Source organism: Equus asinus, chromosome 2 (assembly GCF_041296235.1).
Source record: "Equus asinus isolate D_3611 breed Donkey chromosome 2, EquAss-T2T_v2, whole genome shotgun sequence".
In the NCBI taxonomy this organism is placed as follows: domain Eukaryota; kingdom Metazoa; phylum Chordata; class Mammalia; order Perissodactyla; family Equidae; genus Equus; species Equus asinus.
Window position 1 is genome coordinate 60,696,175 of NC_091791.1, and position 24,370 is coordinate 60,720,544.

General features: G+C 39.6%; 1 protein-coding gene across 6 annotated transcripts in view; it reads right to left on the reverse strand.

The window, feature by feature from the left end:
• Positions 1-6,985: 6,985 nt before the first annotated feature.
• Positions 6,986-24,370, reverse strand: part of ASCC1 (activating signal cointegrator 1 complex subunit 1) — a 111,651-nt gene continuing 94,266 nt past the window's right edge. For all 6 annotated transcript variants that reach the window (XM_070489831.1, XM_014840277.3, XM_070489836.1 and 3 more), the window contains one exon: positions 6,986-8,920. In XM_070489831.1, coding sequence (XP_070345932.1) covers positions 8,913-8,920 — 8 coding nt within the window. In that variant the 3' untranslated portion in view covers positions 6,986-8,912. The remainder of the gene's footprint in view (positions 8,921-24,370) is intronic.

A 24,370-nucleotide genomic window follows, 5' to 3' on the forward strand; every position in this document is an offset into this window, starting at 1 on the left:
CCTTTTGTTAGCTCCTTCTAGGGCAACCCTAAAAGGCAAGTGTCTGCCCGTTTCCTCTGCCTTGAGGCTGCAAGTTGAAAAAGGCACATTTGCTCATGGTTTTGACTTCAAGTTCACTTTATTAAGTCTCTGGGGAACAGGGTGGGGAGAGGCCGGTTTTGTTTGAGATGCTTAGGTTTTTTGTTAAATTATGACCCTTATCATTGCCTTTAGAAATGTGTTGACATACCAGCTGGGAAGGCTAGAGGCTCGGCACGGTCCCAGGATCAGAGCAGAAATGGAGTGAGGTTTACATTACAAATAAATTGAAGAGGAAACAGATAATCTGACAGGACAAAACATTAAACTTTTGGGACCCAAGCCCTAGATTGTGTTTTTATAAAAAGACTTGGCTGCTGTGATCTTAAAAAAAAAAAAGAATCAAAGGCAATGAAAAACATGATCTTAATCGGTAGGAAAAAACACAGGTTGTAAGGTTGGTAGTTACCCTGAGTCTGGCCTGCCTGGGAATTCTGAATGCATCAGTGGCTTGGGTTCGGTCTCCTTGGGAAAACAGAAAACAATAGCTCCCTTTCCGTGCTTTCTTTTCCCTTTGCAGTTTAGATTTAGAGGTGGTGCTGCAATGAGGCCCTGGCCATTGATGTCTTCATCTTGCAGTAAATAAAGCAGCCTTGCCGGGTTGTATAGCAGCGCTGTATAGTGCCAAAAGCACAGTTTGTTGTCATGTAGACTGGGGTGGAATCTCACTTACTAGCTGGGTTCTTGGGCAAATTACCTAATCTATTTTCTATCTGTGAACTAATGTTAATACAACCTATCTAAGAAGAATGCTGTGAAACTCATGCAAAATAACACTATGTGCCTGGGCATAGCGGGCATTTAAAAAGTTAGTTCTTGTTCCCTCAGGTTGAGAAGAGGCCATTATGATGTCCCATAGTCCCATGTACTAAAATTTGCCATCTTTTTCCACCATCTCAATACTAGTCTTTTAGCAAAGCTAATTATGTGTCTCTAAGACATTGAGGAGGTAGACTCTAAATACCATAGCTCACCCATTCCAGCACTATCTTACCAAGTCCCTGGTCGTCTAGAATTACCAAAGTTGCCCAATAAAGAGTTTGGAAAGTCCTATCAATTACATAATAGCTGTTTCCAGATTTTTGAAGGTCAAAATGTTTCCCACACTCCTGGGCAGCTCCTCCAGTGGACTTACCTTCTGCAGCACCTTCAAGCTGGGTCCATATTAGCCCTCTGCTGAAAGCAAATCGACAATAATCCAGGCCTGTTAATGAACCCAGTAGTAAAGCCATTTAGGAGAGAGAATCCAAACTTCCAGAGGAGAGGGTAAGAGTTGTAGAAAGGGGTCTGGTCCCGTGGCCAAGTGTTTAAGTTCACGCACTCCGCTGTGGTGGCCCAGGGTTTCACCGGTTTGGATCCTGGGTGCGGACATGGCACTGCTCATCGAGCCATACTGAGGCGGCGTCCCACATGCCACAACTAAAAGGACCCACAACTAAAAATACACAACTATGTACCAGGGGGCTTTGGGAGAAAAAGGAAAAATAAAATCTTTTAAAAAAAAAAAGTTGTAGAAAGGAACAATAATTATAGTTTACAAAGAAGAAAAGGTTTTCTTAAATTTTGAGAGACTAGCAGGTCAGCCTTTCCAAAACAATGGGCCTCAAAACCACTGACTGTATTTGTTAAATAGCACATATGTCTTCCGTGTTTTTCTGTTTGTGTTTAATATTTAGCAATATAAAGTGGAGGAAGAAACTTTAGCTTCCAAATAAGAAACAAATTCAACGACATCTTTAAAACCATTTAATCCCACTTCTAGATGACCTCACAAGCATAAAAATACAAATTCACAAAGATGTCCCACCCAGAATTGTTTATAATACCAAAGCTGGAAACCAACTCAGTGTCGATTAGTCAGGGAGCACCTAGTTAAATTATAATGCATACACACAATGGATTATTGTGCAGACATGGGGGCTGGGCCCGTGGCTGAGTGGTTAAGTTCACGCGCTCCGCTGCAGGCGGCCCAGTGTTTCGTTGGTTCGATTCCTGGGCGCGGACATGGCACCGCTCATCAAATCACGCTGAGGCAGCGTCCCACATGCCACAACTAGAAGGACCCACAACGAAGAATATACAACTTTGTACAGGGGGGCTTTGGGGAGAAAAAGGAAAAAAATAAAATAATAAAAAAAAAACGTAGATCTGTATCTTGACAAGTAATGCGGTCCACTACCTATTGCAAGGTAAGAAAAGCGCTTTATAGATCATGTATAATATGATGTCATTTGGAAGGAAGTGCAGCAGCTCTCAAACTTCCAGGTCTCAGGAGTCCTGTACACTCAAAAATTATTGAGGACCCCAAAGAACTTTTGTTTATGAGAGATATATAGATATAATTTACTGTACTTGAAAATAAAACTAAGCCTGCCTCTCAACTTTGCTGTGAATCTAAAACTGTTCTAAAAGAAATCTTTATTAAAAAAGCTAAGAATTAAAAAAATGTTTTCTTAAAGATAATACTGAGCCTATTACATATTAACAAAATAATGTATTTTATGAAAAACTGTATTTCTCCCCCCAAAATTAAGAAGAGTGGCATTGTTTTACTTTTTGCAAATCTCTTCCATTTTTGCAAATCTTTTCAACGTCTGGCTCCAAAGAAGACAGAAGGTAGATGAGCTTCTGCATTACAGCAAGGGTATTAGTTTGTCAGGGCTGCCAAAACAAAATACCACAGAGTAGGTGGCTTACCAACAGAAATTTATTTCCTCAAAGTTCTAGAGGCTAGAAGTCCAAGATTAAGGTGTTGGGAGATTTAGTTTCTCCTGAGGCCTCTGTTCCTGGCTTGCAGATGGCTGCCTTCTTGCTGTGTCACACACGGTCTCTCCCGTGTGTACGCACGTGTCTGACTTTTTTTTGTTTTTGGTTGTCAAATGATCCTTTATTGAAATACTTTCCTTTGTTGTTCTTAACTAGCTGGGCACTCCCACTGCACCACTTTTGAAATCATCTATGATGTCATGATGGTGGCAGCCATCAACATTGCAGGCCACGGACTGGCAGTCCCCAGTCCCTTTAATGGTTCTCTAGCTAAAGATCGGTGCTGCATCGGTCAAGCACTGTTGACAATCTCATTGAAAGTGGTATTTCCACTGTACTTAATATTTTTCTGCTTCTTTCTGTCTCTTGGTGGTTCCTTGAGAGTTCTGATGATTAGGGAACTACCTCAATCTGGGCCTGTCTGTTCTGAATGGTCTGTTTCACTGTAATCGTCAGACCCTTCCAATCACTGGTGGTGTTATTACCAAACTGTTTTGGAGACAGATGTAGGGAGCTGATCTTGGAGGCCAGGGGCCAATGTTTCATTGTGTGTCCAAATGTCCTCTTTTTATAAGGATACTAGTCAGACTGGGTTAGGGCCCACGCTAACGGCCTCAGCCTCATCTTAACTTAATCACTTCTTTAAAGGCCCTATTTCCAAACTCAGTTACATTCTGAGATACTACGGGGTTAGGGTTTCAACATACAAATTCTCAGGGGACACAATTCAGCCCATGGCAGCAGGTATAACTGAAAATAACTAGTAAGAGCACAGTAGAAGTTCTGAGATCAAACTGAGTTAATGTCTAAAAACACACATTTATAACCTGAACCTATCAATTTACAAAATTCTAGAAAACGCAAAAATATACAAGCATAATATTCCATTAACCATCAGAGTAATGATGTCACCATTTCATGTAGTCTCTGGAAAACTCCACTGTACACTCACAAGAGAATTAGAGTGAAAAAGGTAAATAACACCTAAGTATTTTTATGAAAATAGTGTGGACCTCACTCCCCCCTCCACAGGCCCTCAGAGACTCCCGGGGTCCAGAGACCACATTTTAAGAACCACTGGTACAAGCTGTATGACCCTGGGAAAATGTCTTATCCTTGTCAAACCTCAGTTTCTAAAATAAGGATAATGATAATACCAACTTAAGTGGGCTGTTGTAAAGACTTAACGAGTTAATACAAAAGTAGATGACAAATGTGAGCATTCTGCTAATATCAGCTGTTATTATTTGTGAAAAATTACTTAACGATATGACATACGTGCTTAAATGCATAGGGAGTAGTAAGCTCTGGATGAGAAGACTTATTTTTTAAACACACAATTAAGTATAAAATATACATGGAAGAAAGCATAAAGTGTATAACTTGATGATTTTTCACAAATTGAACTTTATTTTACCTTCCTCTTTTTGCTGAGGAAGATTAGTCCTGAGCGTTAGCCAGTCTTCCTCTATTTTGTATGTGGGATGCCACCACAGCACGGCTGCCACCAAGTGGTGTAGGTTTGCACCCAGGAACCAAACCTGGGCCGCCAAAGGAGAGCACACCAAAATTAACCACTAGGTCATGGGGCTGGCCTCTATTTTGTCTTTCTTTAAAAGAATATTTTATTAACAACAAAAAAAGCTATTAATTAAAAAAACCCTAACAGCAGCCCTTTTCTCACCTATAGCATCCTTGGGCTTTGATAACCATGCTCCCTGTAGGCCTCGAGGTACAGTCTGAGAAATGGTCCTTAACTCAACACACCTCTGGTGCCATCAGGTTCCCTTTTGCTCCAGAAAAGAGTATAACCCAAGAGCAAACCTGAACCAAGCTTTGTATTATGATGAAGCTGGATTCTCATCAATGTCCAATTTAGTAAACCCCGGAGCTCACTTAAAAAAATACCCATTTGGAAAACAGTAACTTGAAAAGATATCTGCACCTCCATGTTCACTGCAGTGTTATTTACAATAGCCATGATATGGAAACAGCCTTAGTGTCCACCAATGGATGAATGGATAAAGAAGATGGCGTGTACACACACACACACACACACACACACACACACACAACAGACTACTATTCAGCCATTAAAAAGGATGAAATCTTGCCCTTTGCAATAACATGGATAAATCGTGAGGTCATTATACTAAGTGAAATACGTCAGACAGGGAAAGACAAATGCTGTATGATCTCATATGTGGAATCTAAAAAACAAAACAAACAAAAAACCCTCAAACTCATAGAGAACAGACGGGTGGTTGCCAGAAGGGAGGGGGCATGGACAGTGGATGAAATTGGTGTAGGAGGTCAAAGGTACAGACTTCCAGTTATAAAGCAAATAAGTCATGAGGATGCATTGTATAGCATGGTTACTATACTTAACAATACTGTATTGCATATGTGAAAGTTGCTAAGAGAGTAAATCTTAAAAGTCCTCATCAGAAGAAAAAAATTTTTTTGTAACTACGTATGGTGATGATGGTAACTAGATTTACGGGGTGATCAGTTTGCAATATATACAAACAGCGAATCATTATGTCGTACACCTGAAACTAATATAATGTTATATGTCAATTATACCTCAATAAAAAAAATCATCCTGAAAAAAAAACAATACCCATTTCGGGGCTGGCCCCACGGCCGAGTGGTTGGGTTTCTGTGCTCTGCTTTGGTGGCCCAGGGTTTCACCAGTTTGGACCCTGGTTGCGGATCTAGCACTGCTCATCAAGCCATGCTGAGGTGGTGTCCCACATAGCACAACTAGAAGGACCTACAACTAGAATATACAACTATGTACTGGGGGTCTTTGGGGAGAAGAAAAAAAAAGAGAAGATTGGCAACAGATGTTAGCTCAGGGCCAATCTTTAAGGAAAAAAAATACCCATTATAAAGTAACATTTATGATGTTTCTGCCACGGGTATGGAGTTCAGTTGGGGGTAAACTCATTGTGCCCCCTCCAAAAAAAAATTAAAAATTATTCTCCATAACAAATTTTATTTTAATTATACAACAACACAGATCTTGTATAATAATTGTGGTGAGATTTTTTTTTCCCCTCCTCCTCTTAGAGGAATTGAGGGTGAAGTCAGTGCCTCAAAAAACAACTGGAGCGGGGATAGGTGTAATTTAACTCTATTTCAGTGCAGAATGAATTGCAAAATGGTAATATTAAGACAGATTTGATTATAAACACAGCAGCTGAGAGAGGACCCTGAATCTTAAAATATTCTTTTAGCTCCATCAAAAATTATTTGCTCTCTACCACTGCTCTTTCATATAAGTCCTACATCAAAACTACATGTTACTCCCCCCACCATTCCACAACAGCAGTTAAAACTGTATTTTGAGCTACACTGTCTCAAAAATTTCTCTATAGGCCTCTAGAAAGAAAATTTAAAAGATAAATTTACATTTAGCTACCAACTTACAAAAATAAATTTACCGACCAACTTACAAAATTCTAGAAAACAAAGATACAAAGGCACATGCTCCATTAACTATCAGAATGATATCACCATGTCACATAGCCTCTGGCAAACTCCACTATATAATCGTGAGAGAACAAGAGTGAAAAAGATAAATAACTTGTGTAAAATTATTTAACAATATGGTATGTCCTTAAACACATAGTTATCTCTAAATACTAAATAGAATTTAGCATTTGACATGCAAAGTTACATTTTCTGAAGACAAAACTTTAAAAAAAATTTACTGAAAACATAAGTCATAAATCTCTGATACCCAAAAGAAGACATCTTTACTTCCTGGCCAAGACTGCCCAATGGCAGTTGTCAGAAAGAAACCAGTAAGAGAAAGGCAGTACCAAGACGAGATGGGGGTATTGAATTCCACAGTTCACTTCGCTATTTAGTACTATCCCTGGGAGCACTCATTCCTACATGCTATCTAACAAGTGGAAGTGAGTAAGATAAAATCTCAACTTAAATGAAAAATGAATATTACCAGTAGAAAGTTTTTTTGGGAAAAGCCAACCCTGCAGGCACCAATATGTAAATCCTGGATGAATAATATGGCTATGGCAGTGAGTTAAGTGATGGCAATCTTGTATCCCAGCGCACGCTGACTAAAGGGGTCAAACTAAAACTACATGATAATAATAAAAGAAAAACACAGTTACTTTGGAAATTCATTTATTCTCAAATGATCTGTGTAGTCACATTGATAAACAAATCTTGGGGCTGGCCCCGTGGCTGAGTGGTTAAGTTCTTGCACTCTGCTTCGGAGGCCCAGGGTTTCGCAGGTTCAGATCCTGGATGCGGGCATGGCACTGCTCATCAGGCCATGCTGAGGTAGCATCCTACATGCCACAACTAGAAGGATCCACAACTAAAAATACACAACTATGTACCAGGGGGCTTTGGGGAGAAAAAGGAAAAATAAAATCTTTAAAAAAAAAACCAAATCTGAGTGTTTATACACAGCCCTCACTATGTAGTGACCTTAATACATGGGGTTCAGAATCAAACTTCTCAAACAGAAAGTAAGAATCAAGGTAAGAATAAGGAATGAAGAAAAGAGAAAGAGAGGACTCGGAAGGAGAAAAGATGTGAGGAGGGGGACAAGAGAGGCGACAGCAGGCTTGAGCTCCCCGGCTGAGCACGTGGCAGGACTGAGGGGTGGGGCAAAGCCATGCTGGGAGCTCTCTCCCACTGCGAGTCTGCGGCAAGGAAGGTGCACCTTCTGCGGCTGACACTCTCCCAGGGAACTCTGCACAGTCCTGCTGATATCACTGTTTCTCTTGCTGCTGCTGCTGAGAAGTAAACGGAAAAGAGCTACAAACTGCAACTCCTTCAGTGGCCTGGGAAGGCCAGGGTTAGGGTAGGGTGAAGGAACAGGAATCTTAAGAGACAGAGGTACCAACTTCAGAAGAAAAAGGGCAGATCAAGGCAAAAGGTAAAGACTTAAAAGACTTACTTTGCTAAAGATAAAATTCTTAGTAGTAAAGGAACTGAAAGCAGGGTCTTGAAGAGAGATTTCTACACCCACATTCATAAAGTGCTATTCACAACAGCCAAAAGGTGGAAGGAACCCAAATGGATTGATGGATAACTGGATAAACAAAATGTGGTATATACATACAATGGAATATTATTCAGCCTTAAAAAGGAAGGAAATCCTGTCACATGCTACAACATGGATGAACCTTGAGGACATTATGCTAAATGGAATAAGCCACTCACAAAAGACAAATACTGTATGACTCCACTTATATGAGATATATAAAGTAGTCAAATTCATAGAAACAAGAAAGTAGGATGGTGGTTGCCAGGGGCTTGGGAGAAGGCAAAATGGGAATTATTTAATGGGTATCGAGTTTCAGAATTGCAAGATGAAAAAGTTCTGGAGATATTCCACAATATCTGAATATACTGAACACTACTGAACTATATACTTAAAAATGGTTAAGATGGTAAATTTTATGTTGTGTGTTTTTTACAATAAAAAAGAAATTCTGGGTAGTGATTAAAAGTTAGGGTACAGGGGGAAAGGAAAAATACAAACCTTTTAGAAATTGTAGCTATTTGGTAGGTGGCAAGATTAATAAGACAACACAACTTTAACTCTCTTTTAAAGTATTAACACAAATTTAACGGTTGTGGCAAAAACAGTAGGTATATAAGAGATAATGTGAATCTGAGCTCCAATAGGCTTCAGAGGTACATTTCCAGAGAAGAGCTTTGGAAAGAAGGGTAAACCCTGTGAAAGATGAACAAGCCAAGGGTTACAGGCACAAGTCCTCTCTGTGCCCTCAACCATCTTGGCTGACAGTGTGATGACTGTAGACAACCTTCAGAGACAATGGTGTCCATGGGGAACCACCAGGAAAGTCACCATCCAAACTTCCATATCCCTCCTTGGCAATTAAGATGAAGATATGTTTCCTCAGCACTGTGTGCGACGTTCAATATTTAGTGTTTCCCAAGAGCCACCTCAGGAGAAGTCAATTTGTCCACAGGAGGCGTAGTTTCCAAAGCTGTCTACTGTGAACCTCTGAGAGATGTGAATTGAATTGAGCTTTAGGGTACCAAAGTAGAAGTTCTCAAATAGCTGAAAAGGAAAGATAAAAACCCAGAATGAATATTCAAAGAAAATTATAGATGAAAATATTAAACATCAGATTCTCTTGTTAAAACACCACAACAATCAAACAAACCTCCCATGCTTTTTCTTTTCCGTATTTATTCTGAAAAGTGATCCTGGAGAGGAGGGATGAAAATGGGAATGAGAAAGAACAGCAGCTCTTCTCTGATTAATTTTAAAGTCTCCTCTGACAAAATGCTCCAGAAAAAGAGGTCTGAAAAGTCAATCCCAAAATTTATCTATTGAGCAGATAGGACCGAGAACTTGTAACAAACACCCACACTCTGACTCACAGAGCCTAACAAAGATAATTCTATGACTTTCAGTTACTGACCACGTAGGGTCCTACTTTTGTTACAGCCAGGATAAAATTTGATATAATATATTCCTCTACCTAGTCAACAACATTTATTAAAAACATTGACTACAAAGGAGATAAGGTTCCTGACCCACAAATGATTCTGACAAGCCAGTGAGGAATACAGAATACTTCTACACACAAAACAGCCAGAGAAAAGTTCTACTGGATGATAGAACATGTACAAATGGTAACATTTACCAAAAACCTTTCATCAGACTTGGATTCAAGGCAGCACCCTATAGTAAATGCTCTTCACTACAATTCTTCACTTTAAAAGCTTTCAAGTGCGTCAGAGGGAGGGATGAGCCATACTTTGAGAGGGACCTGCTCTTGTGATTTGCACATTTATAAGGCAGAATCCAAATGACATCAGAATTCATCCCAGGAAAATTAAGCCAAACTGCTTAGATAAGGAGTGTCAAAGAGTGAAGGACTGACCTTCTTCTGTTCGGATGCAAGAGTTGCTCTTTCTTAAAATGTCAATAAGATCCCAAGAAAGCCTTTCAATATCCATACTCAACAATGCTTAAGTAGAACCTAAGGGTAGGACCTTCGCACATTAGCAAGAGACTGTCTCTTCATTTATTTTTATACAACTTATACAGCCATGGATTTCAGCCACTGTTGCCTTTCCTCTTTCTGCAATTAATGGCCCAGCAAAATGCCTGGGGTTCATTAAAGGCTAACTTTATAAAGTCCAGTAAATATTGATTTTTCAACATGACATCAACTTGACCCCAAAGATCTCTTTAGAGGTTGTGTGCTGCATTGTCTTGTCTTTCAGAAAGGTGATCAGCTTTGGCCTGCATTGATTTACACAACTAACTTCTCTTTCTGGCTTTGGCGGCCTGTTCAAACCATATCCACCCATTTGTGTAAAGAAATAACAGCCCGAAACAGTTATCACCTAATCCCTTGCTGAACATTAATTTGAAGTGAAAGCCACGTCAACGAGACTGCCAGTTATAGATTTGCAAACTGACGCCTTCTAGGTACAAAACAGACATAACCGAAGGAGCAATAAAAAATGAGACAAAGGAAAACTAAAGGGGAACTCATAATACTTTGAACAAGTTACTTTTTAAGGATGAGCAGCCTATGGGTCCTCTACCTTCTCCTCTTTGTGCCTATGTTTTCAAATGATGGAGACATCACAGGCAGGAGCTGGAAAGTGACTTACCTTCGACTTCTCTTTGCCTATGCAGATAACCCCCAGGTGGCATGATTTGCCAGGGAGATTCTCACACTTTAGGTTTAAAGTAAAGAGTAAATACAGTGATAATGAAGTTAGCTGGGATGTGATTTCAATGCAGTTTCAATTACAAAAATTGAGAGAATACTGAACACAAATTCTCATGTTCCCCCAAGGCAAGAGCAGCCTGTGGAAAGAATGCTAAAGTCAGTGTGCACTGATACCAGGGTCATGGGAGCATGTGACTATGGGCAGATGATACCACCCACTGTACAAGACCACAATGGGTGAAGATCCAGTAAGATGAACAAGTCAAAGTACCTTTCTTGTAAACTGTAAAGCGCTACTGGAAATTATTTCCTATGATGTTTTTAACATCTCTCTGCTCTCTTTAACCTTGTACTTATTTTACCTTCATGAGTTGCTGTCTTCTTACATACCTTTTGATAATGTCACAATCAAACGGATTTCTTATCCGGAAGTCCTAGTGCACTGCCAATCTTTGTTGTAGCCTTTCCTATCTCTATGTTCTTGTTCTCTCTGTATGTTTATGATGATTTAGTAACAATTTTTCATAGTTCTCTTATTATTTAGTCATTGTTATATCTTTAGTCTTACGACTTTTAGTTCTATCAATTATTTCTAGTTACTCGTTAAAATAAAAGCTCTATAAAGGATCTTTTTATGTTATTCACAACTGAAGCCTACTTTACACTAACTATATATAGTAGACTGCATATGATTAAAAAATTTGTTGGATAAAATGACAACGAAAGTTAATGTTGTAGATGTCTTTGACCTTATGTCTAAAAAGAGAAAACTATCACATGGCCTTATTTAGACTGGATTTTGTTTTTTGAGGAAGATTAGCCCTGAGCTAATATCTGCCACCAATCCTCCTCTTTTTGCTGAGGAAGACTGGTTCTGAGCTAACATCTGTGCCCATCTTCCTCTACTTTATATGTGGGACACCTACCACAGCATGGCTTGCCAAGCGGGGCCATGTCCACACCAGGGATCCGAACTGGCGAACCCCGGGCCACCGAAGTGCAACTTGCGCACTTAACCGCTACGCCACCAGGCCAGCCCCTAGACTGGATTTAAAGGTCTTATTTGTAGTCACCACCTAGGAATCCTTGAGCAGGACTTACCAAAATTACGTTACCTCTAATCATCTCTCAATTGTAACTAGTTGTCAAGAATGAATTTGTAATTAGTAAGAAATTTCATGTACTCCTTTAAATTTCTATGTGTTTCTTATTTGTCAAAGCCTAGGTCCCTTTCTTAGCTCAAATTCCTGATCTAGAATGTCACTGAGCACCCAATATTACGCATTTTCATGCAGAGAGGCACATGATATGGTTCTGTCTCCCAGATGCTCACTATCTAGATTAGGGAGACAGGGTATGTATCAGAAGAGAGGAATGTGGACGACATGGGGTATGTTCACCTTGTGAAAAGGTACTGAGTGGTTTACTTTGTGATCTGTACACTTTTCTGTACATATGTTCTACTTCAATTAAAAAGTTTACCTAAAACAATATAGGCAGCAAAGGTCAAGTGTGAGAGGAGAGGTACAGGCAATCAATAAATGCAGTGAGAGGTAAAAAAACAACGGATGCTGAATGCTGGGGCACCTAGGAAAGCCATCTGGAGGAGGCAGGAACTGAGCCTTGTGGCAAATCTAAGACTTAGCAAAGAGGAGGAGGGAGGGCAGCATGAAGGCAGCAGTGGGCATGGTGGGCCAGGCCAAGAAAACCAGGTAAGATGTTTGGAGGGTTCCTAAAGAGAAGCAATGAGAAAGACTAAGGCTAGAGACAGAAGGAGGGTGAATCAGATTAAGGGGACTCCTGAGGGTCAGGTTCAGAAGTTAGACTTCACTTTAGATGGTGGGGAACCACTGAAGGCTTCTGGCTAGGTTGGTGGCCCAAGATGAAAACCATGTTTCAGGGAAATTAATCTGGGTATAGAATATTGTGATGACCGGAGAAGGGCAAAGGAGATACAAAGAAAAGGAGACCAGGGTAGCAGTTTAGTCATGAGATATTAAATGTCTCTTGACTAAAATAGTGGTAGCGGGCCTGGAAAGATTGGAGCAGATGTGAAATACTATGAATGAAACACAGAAAAGACTTGGTGACTTCCTGGATGAGTGGAAGGAGATAGGAAAAGATGAGAAAAATCATGGATGACAGGGGTAAGTTGGGTACGTGAGGGTACCACTGATAGTTAACAGATCGTTTCTGAGAGGGAGCTATTTTATGGGGGAAAAAATTCAGGTCAGTTTGCATACTCCTGGCTGTTATCTTTAGCTGTATGTATCCCAAGCCCTTTTCCAACCTAGGGTTTTCCTGGTAGGCTCTGTGGATATATAGTGAAGACATATAATCTACGGCACAGTTAACTGGAAGTCTATCACCATAAAAAGCTTTACAATTGTCCATTTTTTAACCAAGTAGTAGTTCTTTATATATTAGGGAAATGAATCCTTTGTCTGTGTAATGAATTGCAAATATATTTTTCCCCCAGTTTGTCATTTGTCTTTTGACTTTGCTTATGGTGGTTCTTACCATGTTTATTTAAATTATTAACTCAAATACACATAAGAGGAGATTTTTTAAACAAAGTTAACCAATGTCAATATTGTTATATATTAAAAGATCAAGGTGAACAATACATATAAGTATTGATGACAACACTAATAAAATAAAGATCATAAGGGCCAACATTTACTGAGAATGCATGTGTGCCAGGCATTATGCTGCGGGCTCTATGTGATTATCTGACTACATCCTCACACCTCAAGAAGCACATGCTATTATTAATCCCCATTTTATAGTTAAACCTGAGGTTTAAAAGGCTTAAATAACTTGCCCAAGTGTACACAGCAAGTAAAGGGTGGAAAATTGAGATTCATAAAGCTGGAAAAGAATAAAACAATTGAGATTCAAACCCAGGCAGCCTAAGTAGAGTCTGAGCTCCCTGGCCCAGCACTGTCCAGCTTCTTCCTGTGGGTGGAACCACAGGGCTCTGTTTAAGCCACAGGGAGGAGACTTGACCTGCACAACTCCCAGAGACTGAACTGAACTTATGCTTCCATCTGTTATTCCTACTTTCACTACCACCTCTTATCTTGGAGCTGGTTTAAAAATCAGATGGCTCTAGTTCAGCTAGAAGAATTTTAATTGAATTCTGGATGAAAACAAGCACGAATCAACAAAATGGCTCCATTTAATTAGGTACCTGAAGGGGAAAAAGGAAGAAGCTTAAACGGAAAGTCTAAAAAAAGAACAAAGAAACTCGGTAGCTCTTTCTAGCCCAAAGTAGTGCATCAAGAGCAAAACAGTCTATTGTTTAGAAAATAAAAGACCTAACAGGAAAAATTTAAATTAAAAAAGAACCATGTCAAGGTATTTAAATCATGTTGAGTTTTTCCTCCTCACTGTTGTTTTATAAAAATTCCCTTGGGGATTTTGAAACCTAAACCAGTTTCTTCCTGAAAATATTTCTCTCTGACACACACAAACACAGGGCCCTGTTGTGCTAGCAGCCAGCATTTTAAAACCCTGCTGTAAAGGAACATAACAACGAACAGCTACACAAAACTACAAATAATTTGGTAAGGAAATAAAAAATAGAATTTAAGACTGTCAATATTTGTGATATCATTTCTAAGGAATAAGTACTGATTTGGAGAATTCAAGAAGAAAATTTAAAACCTAAGTAAGTATGACGTTTGAAAACTACTATGCACACAGCTGCTGTCATTTATTGAACTCACAATACCTTTAGAAAATTAAACAAACTTTTCCTAATACCCAGTAAAGAGACAACTGTGGACCATCAAGACGAAAGTTTTTGGTCAAAACCTTTGGCTTCCCTGATAAAATCCAACAATTCTGCTGCCCTCTGTTCACATGACCTGTGAAGCCCACTGTTCGTAGTTTGTACATGTTTGTTTCCCAGGGAGAACACTGAGGGAATTATTGGTTTCTAGTAATGTAGTGGTATACATTGAAAGAAAACAAACAGCAGGAGTTCAGGGCTAACTGTGGTCATTCTTTCTTGCGTTCATTTCAGATCTTCCACTCCTTCTTCTAGGCCCTGTGACACAACCATCAAACACCAGAAATAACTCCACATGTGACGAGGCCACAAAGACAAAACTGAAAATCTCAGAGTGGGTGAGAAGGAGGGTGGAGAGGACCCTTCTCCTATCTGTGACCTCAAGCTACAAACTCAATGAATGGCCAATCCTCAACAGCATAGTGACAAACCTTTTGGGCATCCCTGCCCATGTGGCTTCCCAAATGAGGCTCATTCTCTTTCTTCAATCTTAGACAAAGCAGTGGTTGCTCTCTTCAAAGATCTCTCCTTTAAGGAAATCCACCTCTTGTGCTGGGCAGCCTCAGTGAACTATTTGCTGTCCAACATGACGTTAACAAGAGGAAATTCAGTGTTGAAGTCCAAATGAAGATTCAAAATATGTAAGTCCTATGAAATTTATAGTCATTCCTGGTATATGTGAGTTAAAGTAACCCTTAGAACATCATCTGGTGCAACTGAAAATAAGTACTGGTGTTCAATTAATGCAAGTATTTAGAAGGATGTACTGGGTCCCATTTCCTCCCCAAGAAAGGAGGCTTTCTGTTGTTTTCATGTATGGTAATTAAACTTCTGAAACTCATAGTAAGCAGGAATAGCAAATGCATGCTACTTTGAAGTTTTCCCAGTGTTTTTCTTCCATAATCTGTTTTACCAACTTCTATTTCTCACAATTACCAGGGCCCTGTTTACAGATAAAAGTAACAGTAATAGCACTATTTTATACTTGATAATAATGCTTAGTCACCTACCTCCCTACCAGGGATGGCATGAGGATGAATGGAAGACAGTCTGACAAGCACTTTGAGTTCTTTGGGAAGGCACCTCCAGCAGAAGCCTTGCTGTGGTTAAATGACACCTTTCATCTACGGATCTAAATCTATCTTACAAAGCCCAGCCCATTAACCCTTTAAAAAATTGCTGTGATATAAACCAGAGCTGAGTATTATTATCCGCATTTAAAAGATAAGAAACAGAGACAGGCCAGGACCAGTAACATTGTGATATACACTTAAGAGTTCCTGAGACCAAGCCCAGAACACAGGCCAGCAGGCTATGTCCACAAGGCAATGCGCACGTGCCTCTCAATTCAAACAACAAATATGTACCAAAGAATGACAAGTGGGGAACAAGTTCCATCCTTAGGCTACGCATATGCAGTCAGACAGACAGCAAAGAAAGTGTTCACTTGGTTTTGTGGCAAAGAATGAGAAACAAGTGATGCGAAAAACTACAATTAGAGCCCTTGGACAATCCTGACTGAAAAACAAGACAAATAATGGTCTAATTCAGAAGCATTCTTCACGAAATTGGCCTCTAGATAAGAATTAATAAGACTTCAGGTAGGAAACAGAAAGATATGGACACAAGATGAAAAATATGATAGATTTGAAAAGCATCACAGCTCTTGATATGTCATATTACTAATCTCACTTAGGATCACAAATAAATTTTGTTTTCCACAAATAAGTTTTGTTTCAAAGCTTTATCTATTAAAATCCCCCAAACCTAAAAAAACGATTTGAGTTTCTGCCAAGGTACCATACAATTAAAATTCTCAAGCTTTCTTGTACCTTGCATCTTTCTTCTGGGTACGTGAGATTACTTGTGCAGAGAGCAAATGTGGGAGGTATGAAGAGACAAGAAGGAAAATGGAAATCTTACACATCCAGCAGTCAAAAAAACCTTCCATCTATTTTAAACATATTCACATAAGCTGCACTCATACGGATTCTTTCTAAATAACATCACAAAAGAACACAATTGAGCCTATTCACACAAAGGTAAGCCATGTTCCTCTACACACACACAAACACACACAACTTCACCTGGAAACCAAAAATAGAAATGTCTTTTCTACTGAAAAGAGAGGTCAAAACAGTTCTAAGGGCAAACTAGACTTTAACTGCTTTCCTATCAACAACGACACAGCTACTCTCTCCCCCAATTTCCCCATATTTAAAAGGGACAATACTTCACAAAGACGTCCTGCAGCTCCAGTAAGGTAAATTATAAGATGGAATTTTGAGCTCTGATTATTAGTGTCACTCATTGACTATAACCACCAATGTATCATTACAGGAACCAAAAAGCAGAGCTTCCTTAAAAGAAAAAAGGAAAAGTTTTAGTAGGAATTCTGACAGCTTAGAGCCTCTGCAGTCATTATGTGGTCTCACAGGGCTGTAATATTTTTAAAGACTGAAATAGGAACATCTACTTTAGAATAAAAGACAATGTGGTTGGCAGGTAGTTACTATCCTACAGTCATCTCCAAATACAGCCCTACCTCTGCCCAAGATGCCACTTTCAATTTAAAACCTCAAACTGCAGTGATCAGTGGTGAGAGAGCCAATAATAATAGCTAATAATAGCCTATAAAAAGAGGACATAATGTACTTCCAGAAGGCCTGGGGCACCTCAGATCCAAGGAGCAAGGTCAAGGCCAGTCTGTGGGACGACTGGTTCTTAACATCATCAGTTGCCTCCATAAGGAAAGAAGCAAGAAGGCTGCAAATCAGTGGAACAGTTGCAATTTTTCAACCTATCAGCATGTCACTCCTGCTTTGCCCATCTCCATTAAGAGAGTACCAAAAAGCTCACATGTCGCCAGAGCGCAAGTCCCATCTCAATGGACTGAAATGGCACATAAACGTTATCAGCCTCCTTGTACGGAATGGGAACGTGAACTTCCCTCATTCATTCTGTTCTCCCAAACCACCTGCCTTTCTTGGCTCCAGCAAGCATGAGGAATGTTAGAGCCTGACCTAAGGAGGTGCCAGGCAGAAGCTGGACAAACAGAGCCAGGGAATGACGGCTTTAAAACCTCCTTCAAATCATCACTCAGGGTTGCATTTGGATGTTTGGCCTGAGCCTCACTGCTGACGTAAGGATTACTATGTTTAAGACTCTGCTGGTAAGGCCAAATGACCTATTAGAGTGAATTAAAACTGTTATATACAAACAGGATGCCAGGCAGTTCTGCTGAGCACCTCAATACTTGAAATGCCATGGGACTTCCCTTCCCTGCAGAGACTCAATTTTAAAAAGTAGCAAGAAAAAATGTGGGGTGGAGGTAGGAGGAAGGAGAGAAGCTGTGCTGACACGGCTGAGGAACCTCTACCTAATCTCAGCGCACGCCGCTCCACTTCCACAGCAGCACGCAGAATTAGCATCAGAGATAGGCCGCTGGGAGATCAGTTTGCTGCAAAATTTCTTCCAGAGAAAGCCTTGCCTAGGGGCATGGATATTACTGCTTTACCTGGACAAAACTGCCCCTGGTGGCTGCTGGCTAGCAGAGACTCTTCAATGCCCCAAGCCTATGATCAGCAACCCTAAAGGCAGGTGCCCTTTGGGAACTAATCTAGGGAATGTTTCTGTAGATCAATTCTATCCCTCAGAAGAATGCCACTTAAAGCTCACTCAAATATGTTACCACTCTTATTTTCAGTTTGGGCATCTTCCCTCAGGTATTATTCATAATGGTCCCTCAAACACATGCAACAGGAGATAAGGGTTTGATCTTTGTATTACATATATTAGAAAGGAAGCGCAAGTCACCAGAAACAAGGAGGACTGGGGACAGTGACAGAGATGATTTCTTCTTGGCCTAGGGGTCTCTAGGCAAGTAGCTTTTGCGAGGCTGGCATCAAGGGGCTGACTATTGTGCCAAGCAATAAATTCAGAAAAAGAACAAAGTGAGAGAGGAGAAAACAGTCATCAGGCTCAGCCATCTCCATTCCAGCTTTTCCAACATGAGAAGAGCATCCAGAAGTTAAAGAGCAAATCAGATGCCCCATGGCAACATCAAGGAACAGCCAAAGTACATACAAATAAAAACAACAACTGGGTTTGTAATGGTTCCTTGGAAGATGGGAGAGGGGTTGCCACATGGTATCTTGGATTTTCAACTAAGTCATCTAATTAAACAACTAGATATGAAAAACTTTGTCGCCTGTCATGACCATAGGAAACCTGCCTTCAGCAGCACCACCAGAGCATTATATATTACGACACACACACACTTGTCTATAATCCAGTTCAGATGGCCTCCGTCCCCTCTGCAAAGGTGTGGGCTAAACATCAAATAAGCAAAAGGCCTCAGAAGATGGAGAGTGTTATCCCCAGACACATCTCAGAAATTGCAAGACCTCTACAATTTAAGAAAAAGGTATCAATTTTCTTTTTTTTAAGATTTTATTTTTCCTTTTTCTCCCCAAAGCCCCCTGATACATAGCTGAGTATTTTTAGTTGTAGGTCCTTCTGGTTGTGCTATGTGGGACGCTGCCTCAGCATGGCCTGATGAGCGGTGCTATGTCCGTGCCCAGGATCGGAACCAGTGAAAACCTGGGCCGCCAAAGCAGAGCGCGCGAACTTAACCACTCAGCCATGGGGCCGGCCCCCTCAATTTTTTAACCTACAACTGAGAGAGTAAACTTTGAATTACAGTTCTGGTTGACTGTTTTCACTTTTAATTTGTAATAATAATGTTCACATTTGAGCATTAATTATAAAATTGTTACATCATTGGTATATGGGAAAGAGGACATCATTTCTTGAGAAGTCATCGCAATTTTGTGGCATAGTGGACTTCACTCTCATTTTTTCTACCTCTTTCCACTAATGTCCTCTAACATTTGGAATAAGATCTAGACACTGTCAGTACCAAGCCACTCAATCTAACATGGTTTCATTTGGTCTGGTCTCTAAACAATAAGCTGCTTCAAAGAAGATAGTGCCCTGCCCCATCTCTGGGTCCAGATTTATAATTTGCTACTGGTTTGTTTACACTGTAGCTAAAAAAACACAATGGAGTATATACATACAACGGAAGATTGTTCAGCCCTTAAAAGGAACAAAATCCTGATGCATGCTACAACAGGAATGAACCTTGGAAACACTATGTAATTGAAATAAGCTAGAAACAAAACGACAAATATTGTATGATTCCACTTCCATGAAGTACCAAGAGTAGTCAAATTCATAGAGACAGAAAGTAGAACGGTGGTTGCTAAGGGTTGAGGGGAGGGGAGAATGAGGAGTTATTGTTTAATGGGTACAGAGTTTCAATCTGGAATGATGAAAAAGTTCTGGAGATGGCTAGTGGTGATGGTTGCACAACAATGTGAATGTACTTAATGCAACTGAACTGTACACTTAAAAATGGTTAAAATGATAAATCTTATGTTATGTATATGTTACCACAATTTTAAAAAAAACCACAATGGACCCAAAGTGCACCATAACCCAACTCACTTCATTTGTGAGCTACACCCAAAATGATATGACTGGACCCCCTATAAGTGAATATATAAAAGAGATGAATCTTTCCCGCAATAAAAAAAAGGCACTCTGTTCAAAGAGTTCATAGGAATGGGATCAGAGGGACCAAAGACAACTGAGTATTTATTCCCCCTGTCCCAGATACACCAAGCATCTAGCTTAGTGGTTTATATTTAGTAGGCATTCCATAAAACATTCATTTTTCATCCTGATAAGAACCAGAAGTGATTTTAAGAAAAATCTCTTAAGGGGCAGGCCTGGTGGCATAGTGACTGGGTTCACACGCTCCACTTCAGCGGCCTGGGACTCACTGGTTCACATCCCAGGTGTGGCCTTACACACCGCTCATCAGGCCATGCTGGGATGGTGTCCCACACACAAAATAGAGGAAAACTGGCACAATGTTAGCTCAGGGATAATCTTCCACAAGCAAAAAGAGGAAGTTTGGCAATGGATGTTAGCTCAGGGCCGATCTTCCTCACCAAGATAAGAAAAGAAAAGTCTCAATTTTCTTCTACTCTTATTGTCTTTGCCAAATCATAGCCTACTTCTTGTCGTTGTGCAGGTTAGACCCTTTCAAATCCAGCATTGTCTGCCTGAGCCAAGACAACACATGGAAGTATCCCAGCACCACTGCATAGATGAATAACCAATGAACATAAACTCAAAAGAGAGCAAAGGGAGAAAAACATTGTGTACGAACAGAAGCAACAGACCAGAGAAAGTGTATCTTTCTAGAACGAATGTTAGCTCTGTGAAAAAACAGCCAGTTGTTCGTTTTCCAGTTTCATTTTAACGATGGTTTCACCTCACTCACAGGCATCTGTGGTTGCCGTGACCGGTGTTTTAAGACTTCACTTTCCAGGCAAAGTTACATAGAAAACAAAATTCAGAGGAAAAGTTTTGGTGAAATATTGCCTGGATCTGAATCTTCCCCCGACCCCCTGACCCCCAACTCAATAGCCTAAAATAAGACTGCACAAAACCAAATGGCAGCATTTCCAACTGTACTTTTCCTTTTATATCTGATGCTCTGAAAAGCTGCCCAATCACCTGCCAGCAGTCTTTCCGGTCTTTTAACATAGAGTATGTTGCTTCTATCACTAGCAAAATATGGAAAGCCCCTAAAAATTTCCTGCAATCTCCCATTTTTATGAGTTTTGATTTTTAATGATCAAGAATGGAGGCAGAGCCATATTTTATCACTAACGTAGCAAAGTAACAGCAGCCATATATTGGTAAGATGTCTTGTCACAAGTTCCTTCCTAAATTCCACATTTTTCTGATATGCATGCTAATTATAAAATTAGAACAATTTACTTACAAGTTCAATATTCTTTAGTATTCATTCAATAATTTTTATTAATACATTCTACAATAAGGCGTAAGTAAAACTGCAAAAGAAGTCATTGTTCATGTTTCAAGTTAATTAGTGCATACCACAGAGAAACACAAAATTAGTTTTCGATGTATTTTGAAATAAAAGGCAGTCAAAGGTAAATTCAAGCTCATTATTATCCATATCAGCTGAAATCTTGCTATGTGGAGTAATAAAGTTGCAATAAAACTTAACTAAAAGGGGGCTGGCCACGTGGCAGAGTGGTTAAGTTCACGCGCTCCGCTGCAGGCGGCCCAGTGTTTCGTTGGTTTGAATCCTGTGCACGGACATGGCACTGCTTATCAAGCCATGCTGAGGCAGCGTCCCACATGCCACAACTAGAAGGACCCACAACGAAGAATATACAACTATGTACCGGGGGACTTTGGCGAGAAAAAGAAAAGAAAGAAAATCTTAAAAAAAAAAACTTAACTGAAAAATGAACTTCATTTATTAAGGGAGGATTTGTGAGTATCAGCCATAGGTATATTTAACTTGGGGCTCTCTTTTTCTTGAATTTAGTAAACTTAAAGAAGAAATAAACATATTCTAGAAAAGAAAAGATTCAAGTAAACAGAAATCTAATAGAACTGACTGTTGTTAACGAAATATTTAGGACATAATTAGTATGCCTTGAAGGTCTATTAAATATGAGCATCATATCTAATCATAAAGCAGGAAGTTATGTTGGGTTAAATAAAAGAAAATTAAACCCAACTCTAACCGTTAAGAAAGGAATCAGTAAAACTTTTTCCATGAAGGGCCAAGTGGCCATACGATCTCCATCACAACTACTCAACTCTGGCATGATAGAGCAGAAGCAGTCAGCACTCTAAACATATGAGTGTGGCTGTTCCATAAAATTTTATTTATGGACCCTGACAATTGAATTTCATATCATTGGTACACGTCATGAAATATTTTTCTCTTAATTTTTTTCAACCATTAAAAAATACAAAAACCATTCGTAGTTTGAGGGCCATACACAAAATAGGTGGCAGGCCATATTTGGCCCTCAGACTATAGTTTGCCAGCCCCTGCTCTAAGAGTTTACAATCTCAAGGATGGGGCAAAAAATATCCCCTTTGGCAAACAGAAAATCGTTTCTTCTCCTCTTCCAAAATCTGATTTCTATGGAAAACAGTTTTAGTCAGTGAATTTGGAAAAGCTTCCTGAGTGCTCGCAGGTGCAAGATACATCACTAAGCACTGAGGGGCACAATCAAAGTAAGGAGAGGAGGGAAGAGTTGAGAGGTGGAAGGGCGTCATCGACAGGGATGGTCCTTACTGTTATGGAGGAGGTAACAGCTGTACTGGACTTTAAAGAATGAGTAGTATTTGTAGAGAACAAGATTGCAGTAAAAGAGAAACAGAAACACAAAGACAAAACCTTAAGGCGCAGTCATATAAAGTAGTGAATTTAAAAAAAAAAAAGTTGATCCAGAGGCAGGAAAAAACCAAGAGAGCCAACTGCCACTGAAGCCAAGAGAAGAAAACATTTGAAGTAGAAAAGGGCTTAGTACTCTCAGTGTGGTTACTGGGAAAAGGTAAAAGTAGGTCAAGGCACTGAACAAATAGGAACTATCAGTGACATTTTACAGTGCTGTTTCAGTACAGTGATATGGGTGGGAGATAGGTTTCAGGAATAAAATAGGGACTAGTTTGAAAGAGCTGATGGTAGGAAGAATGGCTTTATAGAGAAATGGACTCTCATTTCCTAAACAAAACAAAAAACATTCAGATGAAAGATGCAGCTACCTTCTTAGTAGCTTGCTCTAATATGAAATATGCTAATCAGAAAGTTCTTCCTTACATTAAATTCTTACACTCATTGAAATCAAATGGCCCAGTTTTTGTGGTAAGATCAACAATAAAAGCTGCATCTATCCTAAATGTTGGAACAAAACAGGCAAGACTTCAACAAACTTTTCTGGAAAGTGGTTATTTAAAAAAAAAACAAAAACACATACAACAAATGGTTAGTGTCCTATTCCCCTCCTAAGTGCATGTCTGTCTGTCTTTTTTCTTTTTAAAATTATTTTTTTTAATTTTATTTACTTATTTATTTTGGTGAGGAAGATTGGCCCTGAGCTAACATCTATGTCAGTCTGCTTCTGTTTAGTATGTAGGATGCTGCCACAGCATGACTTGGCAAGCAGTATGTAGGTCTGCACCCAGGATACGAACTGACGAACCCTGGGCCGCCAAAGCACAGAGCACGAACTTAACCACTATACCACTGGGCCAGTCCCTAAAATTAATTTTTATTTTGACATAGTTTCAGACTTACAGAAAAGTTACAAAAATAGTAAAAAGGATTCCTGGATACATTTTATTCTTTTTTCTTATTTTTATAACCTGTGTTAAGAAAAGCATTCTTTAGCTGAATTTCCTGTTTTTTGCTCTTTGTAATGTGGATACTGCCAGCAAACTACGGCTGTTCAGTTTGAAAACTGCTGGGGCCCAAGCAGTTTAGTTAATGTCATCCATGATTCAGTCACAAGTTGTAAGAAGGAAAAGCACAATATAATCTCAATTACAGAAGTCTTGTTTGGAATTCATTTGGCTTGTTTAATCTGTAAACTGATGTCTTTCATCAGCTATGCCCCATTCTCTCTCTCTCCTTCTGGGACTTCAATTAAATATATGCTAGATCTTCTCACTCCTTCCTAATATGTCTCTCATTCTCTCATCTATAATTTTTACCTTTTCTTCTACCCATGTGACATTCTGGATAATTTCTTCTGACCTAACTTCCAGTTCACTGTTTCCCTCTTCAGCTATGTCTAATTTGCTGCTAAACCCATCCAACGAGCTCTTAATTTCAGTTATTGCACTGTATAGTTCTCGCATCTATCTGGTTCTTTTTCAAAACTGCTATATCGTTTTTCTTTTGTAATAGTTCCCAATTACCCAATAAAAATTTTAAGCTTGGCTTTTATTTATTTGAACATAGTAAGCATAGTTGTTTTTAGCCTCAGTCTGATAACTCTTTATCTCATGGCTTTATGAGTTTTGGATGTCTGCTTATAGGGTGTGGTTTCCTCATATGACTAGTTATCTTTGACTGTGTACTCACCATTTTGGGGGGAAAAGTTCCTTG